This window comes from Oncorhynchus clarkii, chromosome 20, assembly GCF_045791955.1.
Source record: "Oncorhynchus clarkii lewisi isolate Uvic-CL-2024 chromosome 20, UVic_Ocla_1.0, whole genome shotgun sequence".
NCBI classification, from domain to species: domain Eukaryota; kingdom Metazoa; phylum Chordata; class Actinopteri; order Salmoniformes; family Salmonidae; genus Oncorhynchus; species Oncorhynchus clarkii.
The window spans coordinates 13659583-13678122 of NC_092166.1; the positions used below are offsets into that span (position 1 = coordinate 13659583).

The window sequence follows — 18540 nt, forward strand, 5'->3', positions numbered from 1 at the left end:
CGCAAGTATAAACACCACGCAGCCGTCATACTGCTCAGGAAGGAGACACGTTCTGTCTCCTAGAGATGGACGTACTTTGGTGCGAAAAGTGCAAATCAAACCCAGAACAACAGCAAAGGACCTTGTGAAGATTCTGGAGGAAACAGGTACAAAGTATCTATATCCACAGTAAAACGAGTCCTATATCGACCTAACCTGAAAGGCCGCTCAGCAAGGAAGAAGCCACTGCTCCAAAACCTCGATAAAAAAGCCAGACTACGGTTTGCAACTGCACATGGGGACAGCGATTTTACTTTTTGGAGAAATGTCCTCTGGTCTGATGAAACAAAAATAGAACTGTTTGGCCATAATGACCATCGTTATGTTTGGAGGAAAAGGGGGATGCTTGCAAGCCGAAGAACATCATCCCTACCATGAAGCATGGGGGTGGCAGCATCATGTTGTGGGGGTGCTTTGCTGCACGAGGGACTGGTGCACTTGACAAAATAGATGGCATCATGAGGCAGGAAAATTATGTGGATATATTGAAGCAACATCTCAAGACATCAGTCAGGAAGTTAAAGCTTGGTCGCAAATGGGACTTCCAAATGAACAATGACCCCAAGCATACTACCAAAGTTGTGGAAAAATGGCTTAAGGACATCACCGTCAAGGTATTGGAGTGGCCATCACAAAGCCCTGACTTTACAAAATTTGTGGGCAGAACTGAAAAAGCGTGTGCGAGCAAGGAGGCCTACAAACCTGACTCAGTTATACCAGCTCTGTGAGGAGGAATGGGCCAAAATTCACCCAACTTATTGTGGGAAGCTTGTGGAAGGCTACCTGAAGCGTTTGACCCAAGTTAAACAATTTTAAGGCAATGCTACCAAATACTAATTGAGTGCATGTAAACCTCTGACCCACTGGGAATGTGATGAAATAAATAAAAGCTGAAATAAATAATTCTCTATACTATTATTCTGACATTTCACATACTTAAAATAAAGTGGTGATCCTAACTGACCTAAGACAGGGAATTGTTACTAGGACTAAATGTCAGGAATTGTGAAAAACTGAGTTTAAATGTATTTGGCTAAGGTGTATGTAAACTTCCAACTTCAACTGTATGTAAATGCCCAGTTGCCCATTATTTTGGCTACCATGGCTAGAAGAAGAGAGATCTCAGTGACTTTGAAACAGGGTTCTCAAAGGAGCATAGGGGTTAAAGGGTGTGTTCGTGTGTCTCAGTCACCAGATTTAAAACCAATCAAACACTTATGGGAGATTCTGGAGCGGCACCTTAGACAGCATTTTCCACCACCGTCAACAAAACACCATATTATGGAATTGCTTGTGGAAGAATGGTGTCGCATCCCTCCAATAGAGTTCCGATGGGCGCTCTGTGTGTTGTTGTGATGGGCGCTCTGTTGTGATGGGCGCTCTGTGTGTTGTTGTGATGGGCGCTCTGTTGTGATGGGCGCTCTGTGTGTTGTTGTGATGGGCGCTCTGTTGTGATGGGCGCTCTGTGTGTTGTTGTGATGGGCGCTCTGTGTGTTGTTGTGATGGGCGCTCTGTGTGTTGTTGTGATGGGTGCTCTGTGTGTTGTTGTGATGGGCGCTCTGTTGTGATGGGCGCTCTGTGTGTTGTTGTGATAGGAGCACTGTGGGTTGTTGTGATGGGCGCTATGTGTGTTGTTGTGATGGGCGCTCTGTGTGTTGTTGTGATAGGAGCACTGTGGGTTGTTGTGATAGGAGCACTGTGGGTTGTTGTGATAGGAGCACTGTGGGTTGTTGTGATAGGAGCACTGTGGGTTGTTGTGATGGGAGCACTGTGGGTTGTTGTGATGGGAGCACTGTGGGTTGTTGTGATGGGCACACTGTGATTGTGTGATGTTGTGATGGGCGCACTATGTGATGTTGTGATGGGTTCACTGTGTGATGTTGTGATGGGCTCACTGTGTGTTGTTTCTGATGGGCGCTCTGTGTGTTGTCAGTCTCCTCCAATGACGCCATAGCTATCCAGGTCTAATGTTAGGAAAGGTTACGTCAATGTTATAACTGACATTTCCCTTGACTTGAGTCAATTTGGGAATTAGTCACTTTGGTCAACTCTGAGACAGACGTGAAATTTGTTGCATTTACTTAGTACAGGGGTAGGCAACTAGATTCAGCTGCAGGATGATTTTTGTCAGGGAGGGCTGAACACAATTATAATAATTAGTACACTGAAAATTGATCACAACCAAGCCCAAAAATAGATTATATTTGAAAATAGCTATAAAATATATATACAAATATTTGTGGAAATATTTGCAACAGTGGGATGTAATCTTACTGCGGGCATCACTGCAATAGACTCCTCATGAGTTCTCTCTCTCTCTCTCTCTCTCTCTCTCTCTCTCTCTGTCTCTGTCTCTGTCTCTGTCTCTGTCTCTGTCTCTGTCTCTCTCTCTCTCTCTCTCTCTCTCTCTCTCTCTCTCTCTCTCTCTGTCTCTCTGTCTCTGTCTCTCTCTCTGTCTCTCTCTCTGTCTCTCTCTCTGTCTCTCTCTCTGTCTCTCTCTCTGTCTCTCTCTCTGTCTCTCTCTCTGTCTCTCTCTCTGTCTCTGTCTCTGTCTCTCTGTCTCTCTCTCTCTCTCTGTCTCTGTCTCTCTGTCTCTGTCTCTCTGTCTCTGTCTCTGTCTCTCTCTCTCTCAGTGATGGCGAGGGTCACAGAGTTTTGTGGGCAAGGACATGCCCCTCCCATCCACCCAGCCGTGTGATGCAATTAAGCCAATCAAAGGTTTAGAATATGAGCTAATGGGCGAATCAGAGAGCAGTATGAGCTAACAAGCTCATGGCAAGGGTGAAATAAAACATGTAATTTCTGTTAGTTAGATTACAAGGTTTCTGTCCCAATACAATACCCAGCAAAAGCAGTGTAGCCATTACCATCCCTTCTGGTTTGGCATAGAGTCCCGAATAATTAGCCTAAACTAGAGCAGGATGAGTACAAACAGTAAAGCTATTCTGGGATATTTTTCTAATGCATGACTAATATGAATACATGCAATGTGATCAATGTTAATCGACTCCCGCAGTCCAAGTTGGCAGCCCTATATGAAATCTCCCTGATTTTGATTTCAGTCCAAGTTGGCAGCCCTATATGAAATCTCCCTGATTTTGATTTCAGTCCAAGTTGGCAGCCCTATATGAAATCTCCCTGATTTTGATTTCAGTCCAAGTTGGCAGCCCTATATGACATCTCCCTGATTTTGATTTCAGTCCAAGTTGGCAGCCCTATATGAAATCTCCCTGATTTTGATTTCAGTCCAAGTTGGCAGCCCTATATGAAATCTCCCTGATTTTGATTTCAGTCCAAGTTGGCAGCCCTATATGAAATCTCCCTGATTTTGATTTCAGTCCAAGTTGGCAGCCCTATATGAAATCTCCCTGATTTTGATTTCAGTCCAAGTTGGCAGCCCTATATGAAAGGGTCTCATAATTCACTAGCAACACTTCCTTTCAACAAGACCTACAGGAGACGAGCCAAACAGAACTGCGAAAATTAACTCTGTCCTTTTTAGATTGGCATTTGCAATTAGTTTCTCCAAAGGTGGCTCCACTCTACTAATAAGATGTCAACAAATATACATTTTCATTAGGTAATAGCTACCTGCCCTTGTCTCCTCCTTCACCCTACCGGTATGATAAAATCCATTATTTTCACATACTAGTAGTCCAGACTCCAGAAGGAAAGGAGACTGGTAAAGACATTGAAGAGTATTGGGATGCCACCCAACTTTTCTCCTATAATGAAAGTCAAGAGTGAAAGGACACCAGTAAAGTTTTAAGATGGCGGATCAGGTGACGAGTGTCTAATCTGCCTTTGCCTTCCGTCTTGCTAGCTAACGTTCAATCGCTGGAAAATAAATGGGACAAACTGAAAGCATGTATATCCTACCATTAAAAACTATAATATCTTATGTTTCACCAAGTCGTGGCTGAACGACGACATTCAGAATATACAGCTGGTGGTTTATACACTCTATCGGCAGGATAGAAGGGCAGCCTCTGGTAAGACACGGGGCGGGGCCTATGTATACATGTAAACAACAGCTGTTGCTCGATATCTAAGGAAGTCAAGAGGTTTTGCTCGCCTGAGGTAGTGTGGTCTACAGCTTATTATGAAATACTCCATCTACCTAGAGAGTTTTCATTTGTATTTTTTGTAGCTGTCTACATACCACCACACACCGATGCTGGCACTAAGACAGCACTGAATGAGCTGTATACCGTCATAAGCAAACAGGAAAACGCTCACCCAGAGGCGGCGCTCCTAGTGACCGGCGACTTTAATGCAGGGAAACTTAAATCAGTTTTACCTCATTTCTATCAGCATGTTAAATGTGCAACCAGAGGGGGGGGAATTTCTAGACCACCTTTACTCCACACACAGAGACGCGTACAAAGCTCTTCCTCGCCCTCCATTTGGCAAATCTGACCATAATTCTATCCTCCTGTTTCCTGCTTACAAGCAACAATGTAAGCAAGAAGCACCAGTGACTCGGCCTATAAAAGTGGTCAGATGAAGCAGATGCTAAACTACAGGACTGCTTTGCTATCACAGACTGGAACATGTTCCGGGATTCTTCCGATGACATTGAGGAATACACCACATCAGTCACGGGCTTTATCAATAAGTGCATCGAGGATGTCGTCCCCACAGAAGCCATGGACTACAGGCAACATCCGCACTGAGCTAAAGGGTAGAGCTGCCGCTTTCAAGGAGCGGGACTCTAACCCGGGAGCTTATAAGAAATTCCTCTATGCCCTCGGACGAACCATCAAACAGGTAAAGTGTCAATACAGGACCAAGATCGAATCGTACTACACCGGCTCTGACACTGCTCATCACTAAGCTAAGGACCCTGGGACTAAACACCTTCCTCTGCAACTGGATCCTGGACTTCCTGACGGGCCGCTCCCAGGTGGTAAGGGTAGGTAACAACACATTCTCCATGCTAATCCTCAACACGGGAGCCCCTCAGGGGTGCATGCTCAGTCCCCTCCTGTACTCCCTGTTCACTCATGACTGCATTGCCAGGCACGACTCCAACACCATCATTAAGTTTGCTGATGACACAACAGTGCTAGGCCTGATCACCGATAACGATGAGACAGCCTATAGGGAGGAGGTCAAAGACCTGATGGGGGGTATAAGGACAACAATCTCTCCCTCAACGTGATCAAGACAAAGGAGATGATTGTAGACTACAGGAAAGGAGTACTGAGCATGCTCCCATTCTAATCGACGGGGCTGTAGGGGAGCAGGTTGAGAGCATCAAGTTCCTTGGCGTCTACATCACAAACAAACAACCATGGTCCAAGCAGTCGTGAAGAGGGCACAACAAAACCTATTCCCCCTCAGGAGACCGAAATGTTTTGGCATGGGTCCTCAGATCCTCTAAAGGTTTTCCAGCTGCACCATTGAGAGCATCCTGACGGGTTGCCTGGTATGGCAACTGCTCGGCCTCTGAGCGCAAGGCACTACAGAGGGTAGTGCCAGTACGTCACCGGGGCCAAGCTTCCTGCCATCCAGGACCTCTATACCAGGCGGTGTCAGAGGAAGGTCTTAAAAATGGTCAAAGACTCCAGCCACCCTAGTCATAGACTGTTCTCTCTGCTACCGCACGGCAAGCGGTACCAGAGCGCCAAGTCTAGGTCCAAGAGGCTTCAAAACAGCTTCTACCCCCAAGCCATTAGACTCCTGAACACCTAATCAAATGCCTACCCAGACTATTGCACCCGCCCCCCCTCTCACGCTGCTGCTACTCTCTGTTATTATCTACCTTAATAACTCTACCTACATGTACATTTTATCTCAGCTACCTCGACTAACCGGTGCCCCCTAACATTGACTCTCTACCGGTACCCCTGTATATAGCCCCGCTATTGTTATTTGCTGCTGCTCTTTAATTATTTGTTATTCTTATCTCTTACTCTTTTTTGTGGTATTTTTTTTAAACTCCATTGTTGGTTAGGGGCTTGTAAGTAAGCATTTCACTGTAAGGTCTACTACACCTGTTGTATTCGGCGCATGAGACAAATACAATTTGATTTCATTTGAACGTGGTTTGGAGAGACTTGTTTCTACTGTAGATGTTGGTCATGTCTTTATGGGAAACGAGTATAGGCAGATGGGAGACGATAGTGTCACTCTACCAGGCTGTGAAACGGAGCAGGCACTAAAGGTGATATTAAATATTTAGAGGGGAGCATCAGCTGGGGAGTGGGTGGGAGAGGAGGGGAATTACAACAACGCTAGCATGCTCTCTTTTGTGCATATTCAAACACGTACACATTAACACAGATGCAGTCGCATGCATGCACTGTTCTGATCCATGTGCAAGGGAACACATAACCAACCACACACTCACTGTCGGTGATCCTCTTCCCTTGTCACACACATTGAAAAGTTACATCTGTAACATTTTGCTAAGTTTTTACCTTGTAAAACTAACCTTTCCTCTTCTCTTCCTGGTTACAGCGGAGCCCCTCCCCCTGATGGACCTGTGTCGTCGGGCCGCCCGGGTCGCGTTGGGTCGAGAGCGCCTCCAGGAGATAGAGACCCTGCCCTTACCACAGTCTCTCAAAAATTACCTTCAGTACCAATGACCAGAACCGTACCGCCTGACCAGACCCGAACCAATGACCAGACAATACCGCACACCACCAACTGGGACCATCCGAACAGAAACCATGATGAACTAAGTGTAATGGAAGAACGAGAGGGGGGTTGAATGAACGCGGGCAGACAACGGAAGCGGAATGTTTACACTGTGGGCTGTAGCTCTGCGATTAATGGATGGACACTTGAGTTCAGATTTTTGACGGGAGGATGATGGATACTCGAGTATCGGGGTTTTGACCCATTTTGGACTTTTTTAATGATTGATGGCTATAGCTCTCCTCCAATGAAGACCCTATTTGACAGAACGGTATGGTCCACAGTCACTTTTAAGTATGGCAATAAGTGGTGGTTTTAGGAGGCTACCTGCTGGTTGGAGTGAGAACTGCGCCTAGAAAGCACACAAACTATCCCGGGAGGCTTTTGAACTCAGATCACTGCTACTGGGTACACTATACTCAAGGTCTCCTACCATGTCAGTCCAATCAGCAGACAGACACAGGACATTTCTACAGGGCTCAAATGTGTCCATTTTGAGTTCAACGGGCCTGGAGTCCACTGGTACCATACAATATCTTCTCCGCTGTGTTAAAGGACCCATTAAAGAACTATGCCAGTTTAGGCAAACCTAGTTTTTCATCATCAAGTAATGCAAGGGGAAACTGTAGTACACAACTACATGAACAATGGCACAGCAGCCATTTGGGGAGGGGGGTGGGTTCATGGATGGTTATGGATGACCACACACACACCTAGCAATCATTTTTTTTCTCAAAAAGCTTGAGTCACTTTTGTTACTTCTAAGTTTGTACCCTATATTTTATAGTGAGTGTGGATTATAATTTTGATGACGATGATGATGATGTTATTTATTTATCATGAGGTAGTTCCTTTTTAAAATTGATCATGATGGTTACGTTCAGGTAAATATACTACACCAATATGGGAGGTGATGATCAGCTCTGTCACCCTAAGGCTTTTCTTAACAGGATGCTGCTTTTATTATTATGATCGCTGATGGTTTTAATCTATATCTGCCTGCTGGGATGAGACACCCGGGTCATACTGGGGAACACAGTGGAATGTATGGACAGTGATGTCATTAGCAGATCTGAAATGTGAATAAAAGCAAAGTGAATGAAAAACGTTTTCTGGGACGGTGATCTCTGTGGCACAAGGTTGGGCTGCCAGCTGTGTGTTTGTTTAGGGAGGCTGGGGAAGGTGCGTGTGCGTGCTTGGCAGATTTTTTTGCTGTGTTTTTTTTCTCTGTATGTTTACACTGTCAGTCACGCTCAGAGGAACCAGGTCATCCTCAAATCCAGCTGTGACAGTTTGTGTAACCTCATCGACCCTCGACCTCAGCTGACTTACCCCCGTTTATATCTGCACCCAGATCTCTCTTCTCTATCTACCTCTCTCTTATTCTACCTATAGTTGAAGTTTGCATACACCTTAGCCAAATACATTTAAACTCAGTTTTTTCACAATTCCTGACATTTAATCGCAGTAACAATTCCCTGTCTTAGGTCAGTTTGGATCACCACTTTATTTGGAGAATGTGAAATGTCAGAATAATAGTAAAGTGATTTATTTCAGCTTTTATTTCTTTCATCACATTCCCAGTGGGTCAGAAGTTTACATACACTCAATTAGTATTTGGTAGCATTGCCTTTAAATTGTTTAACTTGGATTAAACGTTTCAGGTAGCCTTCCACAAGCTTCCCACAATAAGTTGGGTGAATTTTGGCCCATTCCTCCTGACAGAGCTGGTGTAACTGAGTCAGGTTTATAGGCCTCCTTGCTCACACACGCTTTTTCAGTTCTGCCCACACATTTTCTATGGGATTGAGGTCAGGGCTTTGTGATGGCCACTCCAATACCTTGACTTTGTTGTCCTTAAGCCATTTTGCCACATCTTTGGAAGTATGCTTGGGGTCATTGTCCATTTGGAAGACCCATTTTATTTTATTTTTTTACCTTTATTTAACTAGGCAAGTCAGTTAAGAACAAATTCTTATTTTCAATGACGGCCTAGGAACAGTGGGTTAACTGCCTGTTCAGGGGCAGAATGACAGATTTGTACCTTGTCAGCTCGGCGGTTTGAACTTGCAACCTTCCGGTTACTAGGCAAACGCTCTAACCACCAAGCTTTAACTTCCTGACTGATGTCTTGAGATGTTGCTTCAATGTATCCACATAATTTTACTGCCTCATGATGCCATCTATTTTGTGAAGTGCACCAGTCCCTCCTGCAGCAAAGCACCCCCACAACATGATGCTGCCACCCCCATGCTTCACGGATGGGATGGTGTTCTTCGGCTTGCAAGCCTCCCCCTTTTTCCTCCAAACATAACAATGGTCATTATGGCCAAACAGTTCTATTTTTGTTTCATCAGACCAGAGGACATTTCTCCCAAAATTTCTCCTAAAATCTTTGTCTCAATTTGCAGTTGAAAACCATAGTCTGGATTTTTTATGGCGGTTTTGGAGCAGTGGCTTCTTCCTTGCTGAGCGGCCTTTCATGTTTTGTCGATATAGGACTCGTTTTACTGTGGATATAGATACTTTTGTACCTGTTTCCTCCAGCATCTTCACAAGGTCCTTTGCTGTTGTTCTGGGATTGATTTGCACTTTTCGCACCAAAGTACGTCCATCTCTAGGAGACAGAACGCATCTCCTTCCTGAGCGGTATGACGGCTGCGTGGTCCCATGGTGTTAATACTTGCGTACTATTGTTTGTACAGATGAAAGTGGTACCTTCAGGCATTTGGAAATTGCTTCCAAGGATGAACCAGACTTGTGGAGGTCTACAATTTTTATTTTCGGAGGTATTGGCTGATTTCTTTTGATTTTCCAATGATGTCAAGCAAAGAGGCACTGAGTTCCACAGGAATACCTCCAATTGACTCAAATGATGTCAATTAGCCTATCAGAAGCTTCTAACGCCATGACATCATTTTCTGAAATTTTCCAAGCTGTTAAAAGGCACAGTCAACTTAGTGTATGTAAACTTCTGACCCACTGGAATTGTGACACAGTGAGTTATAAGTTAAATAATCTGTTTGTAAACAATTGTTGGAAAAATTAACCGACTTGCCAAAACTGTTGTTGGTTAACAAGAAATGAGTGGAGTGGTTGAGAACGAGTTTTAATGACTCCAACCTAAGTGTATGTAAACTTCCGACTTCAACTGTACCTCTCTCCATCTCTACTTACCTGTCTCCCTTTCCATCTCTACCTACCTGTCTCTCTTTCCATCTCTACCTACCTCTCTTTCCATCTCTACCTACCTCTCTCTCTCTTTCCATCTCTACCTACCTCTCTCTCTCTTTCCATCTCCACCTACCTCTCTCTCTCTTTCCATCTCTACCTACCTCTCTCTCTCTTTCCATCTCTACCTACCTCTCTCTTTCCATCTCTACCTACCTCTCTCTCTTTCCATCTCTACCTACCTCTCTCTCTTTCCACCTCTACCTACCTCTCTCTCTTTCCACCTCTACCTACCTGTCTCTCTTTCCACCTCTACCTACCTGTCTCTCTTTCCATCTCTACCTACCTCTCTCTCTCTTTCCATCTCTACTACCTCTCTCTCTCTTTCCATCTCTACCTACCTCTCTCTCTCTTTCCATCTCTCTCCATCTCTACATGCCTCCCACTCACCATCTTTCTCAGCCTCACATCTTGTCCATTACGCAGAGAAATCTGCACTTACAAGCGGAGGAGTTTTCCCCCTAGTGATAATTTTCTAAGATCCCTCGAAATTATTAGAGATATTAAGTGGATGATCAGTGCTGAATTTAAGTGGACACTTCCTTGGAACATCTTAAATAAGTTTGAAAAGGATTTACCCTCCTGAGAATGGCCGAGGCCAGCAAATTGGCTTCCGCTCCACTAAGCTCAGCCATTGAATCTCAAAGCCTGCAGTTTTATTTTACATTTTAACAAAAGGGCATTTTTATGCGTTGATCAGACAGCTAACTATAAATATAGCTGGTTCAGCCTATAGCATAGCACGGATACATGGACCCGTGCTAAGCTAATAAGTGAAAATGATAGATCTTCAAAGGGAGCACTAAGTGCACATCCCAAATGTGGCAGTCGGGATAATGGAGCAGACATCTGCCAGACCGGGGCTTACATCTCTGTTGTACAATGTGATATCAGAGTTTCACATCCGCTCAAGTCTCCAGTCTTCCTATCTCGATATGTAAGGGATTGCTGTATTGGAAATCAATGCCAGACAGCGTGATACTACTCTTCCGTGCCGGCCTTGAAATGGGCTCGAGTTTCTTTTTTCTCTCCCCAACTCGTGTTTTGGAAGCAGCTCAAATGTAATTGAAAAACAAAAGACTACATGGGGTTTGATCAAAGGTCTGTCGACATCATTCTGTTTGAGTGCAAGGACACGTGGAGGATATATATATATATATATTTATTGATCACTCTCCAAACTCTCATTTACTCTTCTCTTTAAAACAGTGTTCTTTAATCCTGGTCCTGTGGATCCGCAGAATTTACAAGTGGGTATAGGAACTTACAGGAACTTACAGGAACTTACAGGAACTTACAGGAACTTACAGGAACTTACAGGAACTTCTTGTGAAGGGGTATTGTTAAAGATCCTGAACATCAATTTGGATGAAACCAGTTCAAAGTAGGTTGATCCAAGTATGAAAAATGACGGTAGATGGTACAATACTTGAATTTAGGAGGCAGGCCTTACTTCCTGCATTATGAAACGTCATGTATTTTCTGACATTTTATACACCAATGGTACAACGCCTTAAAAACCGTCATCACGTGCGCATCATACGGCTTTGTTTAAAAAACGTAAGATGGCTGAAGCAGAACGATACTGGTAACTAACCCTTTTTCATCTGTTGTGACTTCAGAAAGTATTCAAACCCCGTTTCAATTCATTTTAGAATAAGATGTATAGTTTTTTCCCCCTCATCAATCTACACACCCCATAATGACAAAGCAACAACAGTTTAAAAATAATAATTTTGCAAATGTATAAAAATAAAAAACTGATATCACATTTATATAAGTATTCAGGCCCTTTACTCTACTTTGTTGAAGCACCTTTTGCAGCGATTACAGCTTTGAGTCTTCTTGGGTATGACACTACAAGCTTGGCACACCTGTATTTGGGGAATTTCTCCTATCCTTCTCTGCAGATCCTCTCAAGCTCTGTCAGGTTGGATGGGGAGCGTTGATGCACAGCTATTTTCAGGTCTCTCCAGAGATGTTTCGATCGGGTTCAAGTCCGGACTCAAGGACATAAAGAGACTTGTCCTGAAGCCACTCCTGCGTGGTCTTGGCTGCGTGCTTTGGGTCGTTGTTCTGTTGGGAGGTGAACCTTCGCCCCAGTCTGAGGTCCATGCTTCACCATAGGGATGGTGTCAGGTTTCCTACAGATGTGACGCTTGGCATTCAGGCCAAAGAGTTCCGTCTTGGTTTCATCTGATCAGAGAATCTTTTTTCATGGTCTGAGATTCCTTTAGGTGCCTATTGGCAAACTCCAAGCAGGCTGTTATGTGACTTTTTACTGAGGAGTGGCTTACGTCTGGCCACTCTGACATAAAGGCCTGATTGGTGGAGTACTGCAGAGATGGTTCTCATTTTGGAAGGTTCTCCCATCTCCACAGAGGTACTCTGGAGCTCTGTCAGAGTGACCATCGGGTTCTTTGGCAACCTCCCTGACCAAGGCCGTACTCCTCTGATTGCTCAGTTTGGCTGGGCGGCCAGGTCTAGGGGAGTTTGTTTGGTAGTTCCAAACTTCTTCCATGGAGGCCACTGTGTTCTTGGAGACCTTCAATGCTGCAGACATTTTTTCGTACCCTTCCCCAGATTTGTGCTTTGACAAAATACTGTCTTGCCGCTTTATGGACAATTCCTTAGACCTCATGGCTTGGTTTTTGTTCTGAGAGGAGGGAAGAGGGAGAGGGCTGTCAACTGTGGGACCTTATAGACAAGTGGGTGTCTCTTCAAATCATGTCCAATCAAGTGAATTTGCCACAGGTGGACTCCAATCGAGTTGTAGAAACATCCCAAGGATGATCAATGGAAACAGGATGCATTTATTTTTTTACACACCCTTTTGTCCCCAATTTCGTGGTATCCAATTGTTAGTAATTACTATCTTGTCTCATCGCTAAAACTCCCGTACGGGCTAGGGAGAGACGAAGGTCGAATGCCATGCGTCCTCTGAAACACAACCCAACCAAGCCGCACTGCTTCTTAACACAGCTTGCATCCAACCCGGAAGCCAGCCGCACCAATGTGTCGGAGGAAACACCGTGCACCTGGTGACCTGGTTAGCGTGCACTGCGCCCGGCCCGCCACAAGAGTCGCTAGTGCGCGATGTGACAAGGATATCCCTACCGGCCAAGCCCTCCCTAACCCGGACGACGCTTGGCCAATTGTGCGTCGCCCCATGGAACTCCCGGTCGCGGCTGGCTGCGACAGAGCCTGGGCTCGAATCCAGAGTCTCTGGTGGCACAGTGCACTAGACCACTGCGCCACCCGGGAGGCCTGAGCTCAATTTAGAGTCTCATAGCAGAGGGTCTGAATAAATAAGGTGTTCCTGTTTGACATTTTTTTCAGATTTCTAAAATCCGTTTTTTGCTTTGTTGTTATGGGGTATTTTGTGTAGATTGAAGAGGAAAATGTTTTATTTAATTCATTTTAGAATAAGTCTATCATAACAAAATGTGGAAGTCGTCAAGGGGTCTGAATACTTTCCGAATGCACTGTAGCTTGTGTCATTGTGTCTTTCCACTATCATCAAGCTGTAATGATAGACATTTTAGAAAATTCAACATCTACTCGGTCTGCACAGCTTCCCAGACAAACACACCAGCAGGAATGCTGTGATACAAAATCAGTTTTCCCAAGGCAAAGACGGGATATGCTGTGAAGACAGACCCAGCATACTGTCATATTAGTGGACCTGTCAGCTTCCCAGGCCACTATCACGACATATTGCTTGTTTGTTTTTTGCTCTTGAAGAGCTTTGAGATTCCATGAAAAGAAGTATAGAAATGTAATATAGTATTATTCATTTCAAATCAATTCAGCATTTCAGGCACACATATTCCAAATACAAACATTGAAAAGTTTAACCAAAAAGTGCACAACCAAATATTGCATATTTCAAATTGAGTATTTCAAAAATACCAGAAAACACATTGTAGAATGAGTAGATCACTACATCAATAAATTGATAGCATCAGTAAATAGAAGGAAATTAAGTTCATTCCCCATTTAACAAACATTTCACTTTTCAAAAACATTACAGGCTACGTAGAAAGGCTCCTGGATCTCCTCCCCAGTGAGGTCACTGATCAGCACCGTATGTGGGGAAGCTGTGCGAGCTGCCCATCACAGGACCCCTGTCTGCCCAGTGAGAGAGGCCTGACAAGGAGGAGGCCACAGCTGGATTTGTCTCCTGCTTTCATCTTGGGGAAGCCAAGTGGGTGACTAAAGCCAAGTGAGTGGGTTACTGAAGCCTGCTTGATTGAAGCTGGGTACCTGGGTCCCCTTCCTCTCCTGCTCCCCATCAATCTCTGTAGTTGGCTGCTTTACCTAAAGTCTAAGTAATTCACTCTTACGTGATATGACATTATACTTTGTTACTTTGAGTTGGGTTTTTTTAAGCCTTCGGACGGGAGATGAGTGTTACAAATTGTACGAATCAATGGGGTCCTGTACACTGTAGGGTGGCCAGGTGCCTATATTTGTTTTTTGGTTCCAATAAAAAAAAATCCTGTCAAATGTTTTCCCACCTTTTATTTCTCATGAGTGTTCATGTTGATCAATACATTGGCTATGCTGGCCAATTGTAAATGATCAAATGCATGTCTGATCAATACAATGCTGAACGTATTGTCATTGGTGATGCTAGTGCAGAGGCACCAATAAAGTGTCCAGTACGCTTATTGTATGCTGTTTTCATGTATATTCCCTTATGTCTAAAAAAATGTAAGGGTGGGGATCAGAAAACCAGTCAGTGCCTGGTATGACAACCATTTGCCTCATGCAGCACGACACATCTCCTTCGCATAGAGTTGATCCGGCTGTATCGGCTTCCAGGAATTGTGTGCAGATCCTTGCGACATGGGGCCGTGCATTATCATGCTGAAACATGAGGTGATGGCGGCAGATGAATGACACAACAATGGGCCCCAGGATCTTGTCACGGTATCGCTGTGCATTCAAATTGCCATCAATAAAATCGAATTGTGTTCATTGTCCGTAGCTTATGCCTGCCGAACCATAACCCCACTACCACCATGGGGCACTTTGTTCACAACGTTGACATCAGCAAACCACTCACCCACACAACGCCATCTGCCCGGTACAGTTGAAACCGGGATTCATCCGTGAAGAGAACACTTCTCCAGCGTCCGGTGAGCATTTACTCACTGAAGTTTATTACGACACGGAACTACATGAAGTGCTTTGAGAGACTAGTCAAGGACCATATAACCTCCACCCTACCTGACACCCTAGACCCACTCCAATTTGCTTACCGCCCAAATAGGTCCACAGACGATGCAATCTCAACCACACTGCACACTGCCCTAAACCATCTGGACAAGAGGAATACCTATGTGAGAATGCTGTTCATCGACTACAGCTCGGCATTTAACACCATAGTGCCCTCCAAGCTCGTCATCAAGCTCGAGACCCTGGGTCTCGACCCCGCCCTGTGCAACTGGGTACTGGACTTCCTGACGGGCCGCCCCCAGGTGGTGAGGGTAGGCAACAACATCTCCACCCCGCTGATCCTCAACACTGGGGCCCCACAAGGGTGCGTTCTGAGCCCTCTCCTGTACTCCCTGTTCACCCACGACTGCGTGGCCACGCACACCTCCAACTCAATCATCAAGTTTGCGGACGACACAACAGTGGTAGGCTTGATTACCAACAACGACGAGACGGCCTACAGGGAGGAGGTGAGGGCCCTCGGAGTGTGGTGTCAGGAAAATAACCTCACACTCAACGTCAACAAAACTAAGGAGATTATTGTGGACTTCAGGAAACAGCAGAGGGAACACCCCCCTATCCACATCGATGGAACAGTAGTGGAGAGGGTAGTAAGTTTTAAGTTCCTCGGCGTACACATCACAGACAAACTGAATTGGTCCACCCACACAGACAGCATCGTGAAGAAGGCGCAGCAGCGCCTCTTCAACCTCAGGAGGCTGAAGAAATTTGGCTTGTCACCAAAAGCACTCACAAACTTCTACAGATGCACAATCGAGAGCATCCTGTCGGGCTGTATCACCGCCTGGTACGGCAACTCCTCCGCCCACAACCGTAAGGCTCTCCAGAGGGTAGTGAGGTCTGCACAACGCTTCACCGGGGGCAAACAACCTGCCCTCCAGGACACCAACACCACCCGATGTCACAGGAAGGCCATAAAGATCATCAAGGACAACAATCACCCGAGCCACTGCCTGTTCACCCCGCTATCATCCAGAAGGCGAGGTCAATACAGGTGCATCAAAGCTGGGACCGAGAGACTGAAAAACAGCTTCTATCTCAAGGCCATCAGACTGTTAAACAGCCACCACTAACATTGAGTGGCTGCTGCCAACACACTGACTCAACTCCAGCCACTTTAATAATGGGAATTGATGGGAAATGATGTCAAATATATCACTAGCCACTTTAAACAAAAAAATCAAAAAAAATCAAATTTTATTTGTCACATACACATGGTTAGCAGATGTTAATGCGAGTGTAGCGAGTGTAGCGAGTGTAGCGAACAATGCTACCTAATATGTTTACATACCCTACATTATTAATCTCATATGTATACGTATATACTGTACTCTATATCATATACTGCATCTTTATGTAATACATGTATCACTAGCCACTTTAACTATGCCACTTTGTTTACATGCTCATCTCATATGTATATACTGCACTCAATTCCATCTACTGTATCTTGCCTATGCCGCTCTGTACCATCACTCATTCATATATCTTTATGTACATATTCTTTATCCCCTTACACTTGTGTCTATAAGGTAGTAGTTTTGGAATTGTTAGCTAGATTACTTGTTGGTTATTACTGCATTGTCGGAACTAGAAGCATTTCGCTACACTCGCATTAACATCTGCTAACCATGTGTATGTGACAAATAAAATTTGATTTGATTTACAAGTCAGATCAAGACCCTGGTGAGGACAACGAGCATGCAGATGAGCTTCCCTGAGACGGTTTCTGACAGTTTGTGCAGAAATTCTTTGGTTGTGCAAACCCAAAGTTTAATCAGCTGTCCCCAGGTGAAAAGACCTGATTTGGAGGGCTGGCGTGGTTACACGTGATCTGCAGTTGTGAGGCCGATTGGATGTACTGCCAAATTCTGTAAAACGTCATTGGTAGAGAAATGAACATGAAATTCTATGGCAACAGCTCTGCTGGACATTCCTGCAGTCAGCATGCCAATTGCACACTCCCTCAAAACTTGAGACATCTGTGAAATTGTGTTGAGTGACAAAACTGCACATTGGAGAGTGGCCATTTATTGTCCCGACACAAGGTGCACCTGTGTAATGATCATGCTGTTTAATCAGCTTCTTGATATGACACACTGTCAGGTGGATGGATTATCTTGGCAAAGGAGAAATGCTCACTAACGGGGATGTAAACAAATTTCTACACAAAATATGAGAGAAATACGCCTTTTGTGCGTAAGGAACAATTCTGGGATCTTTTTATTTCAGTGCATTTAACATGGAACCAACATTTTACATGTTGTGTTTATATTTTTGTTCAGTATATTTAGGCTTGGAATGATGTGGTCAATTGTTTATCTTGTCTTCAAGGACGTCAAATCATACAAAAAATGTACTAGTCACACGTGCCGAATACAACCTTACATTGAAATGCTGAATACAACAGTGAAATGATTACTTACGAGCCCCTAACCAACAATGCAGTTACAAAAAATGCAGATAAGAATAAGAAATAAAAGTAACAAGTAATTAAAGCGAAGAAGGAAAAATAACAATAGTGAGACTATATACAACGGTGTACCGTCAATGTGCGGGGGCACCGGTTAGTTGAGGTAATATGTACATGTAGGTAGAGTTATTAAAGTGACTATGCATAGATGGTAACAACAGCGAGTAGGGGAGTAAAAGGGGGGAGCAATGCAAATAGTCTGGGTAGCCATTAGATTAGGTGTTCAGGAGTCTTATGGATTGGGGGTAGAAGCTGTTTTGAAGCCTCTTGGACCTAGACTTGGCGCTCCGGTACCGCTTGCCGTGCAGTAGCAGAGAGAACAGTCTATGACTAGGGTGTCTTAGGGCCAATTTTTAGGGCCTTCCTCTAACACCGCCTGGTATAGAGGTCCTGGATGGCAGGAAGCTTGGCACTACTCTCTGTAGTGCCTTGCAGTCAGAAGCTGAGCAGTTGCCATACCAGGCAGTGATGCAACCAGTGCTCTCGATGATGCCTTTTGAGGATCTGCCAAAACTTTTCAGTCTCCTGAGGGAATAGGGTTTTGTCGTTCCCACTTCACGACTGTCATGGTGTGCTTGGACTATGTTAGATTGTTGGTGATGTGGACACCAAGGAACTTAAAGCTCTCAAGCTGCTTCACTGCAGCCACGTCGATGAGAATGGGGGCGTGCTCGGTCCTCTTTTGCCTGTAGTGTGTCCCATTGTTTACCTTGTTATCTGGCAATGATCACAAGGGTTTTTTAAGAGCTGTCAGTCAAGGAGAGCTCAGACTTCCTAATAGTTAGAGATGAGGAAAAGGTATAATTTCTTAAATTCTGAGTACAAATATTATGGGTGATGTTTTGGCCATTCAAAAGCTATTTTTACTTGGGAAATAGGATGATTGTGCGGGACCTTTAATAGGACGG

General features: G+C 44.6%; 1 protein-coding gene across 4 annotated transcripts in view; it reads left to right on the forward strand.

Annotated features, from left to right (window-relative positions):
• LOC139375953 (SPRY domain-containing SOCS box protein 4-like) overlaps nt 1–14414 on the forward strand; it is a 131322-nt gene extending 116908 nt beyond the window's left edge. For 2 of the 4 annotated variants that reach the window (XM_071117935.1, XM_071117936.1), the window contains one exon: nt 6505–7790. In XM_071117935.1, coding sequence (XP_070974036.1) covers nt 6505–6632 — 128 coding nt within the window. In that variant the 3' untranslated portion in view covers nt 6633–7790. Of the gene's footprint in view, nt 1–6504; nt 7791–13948 lie in introns of those variants that run through there. The other 2 variants (XM_071117934.1, XM_071117932.1) reach the window with 2 other exon arrangements.
• The last annotated feature ends 4126 nt before the right edge of the window (nt 14415–18540 follow it).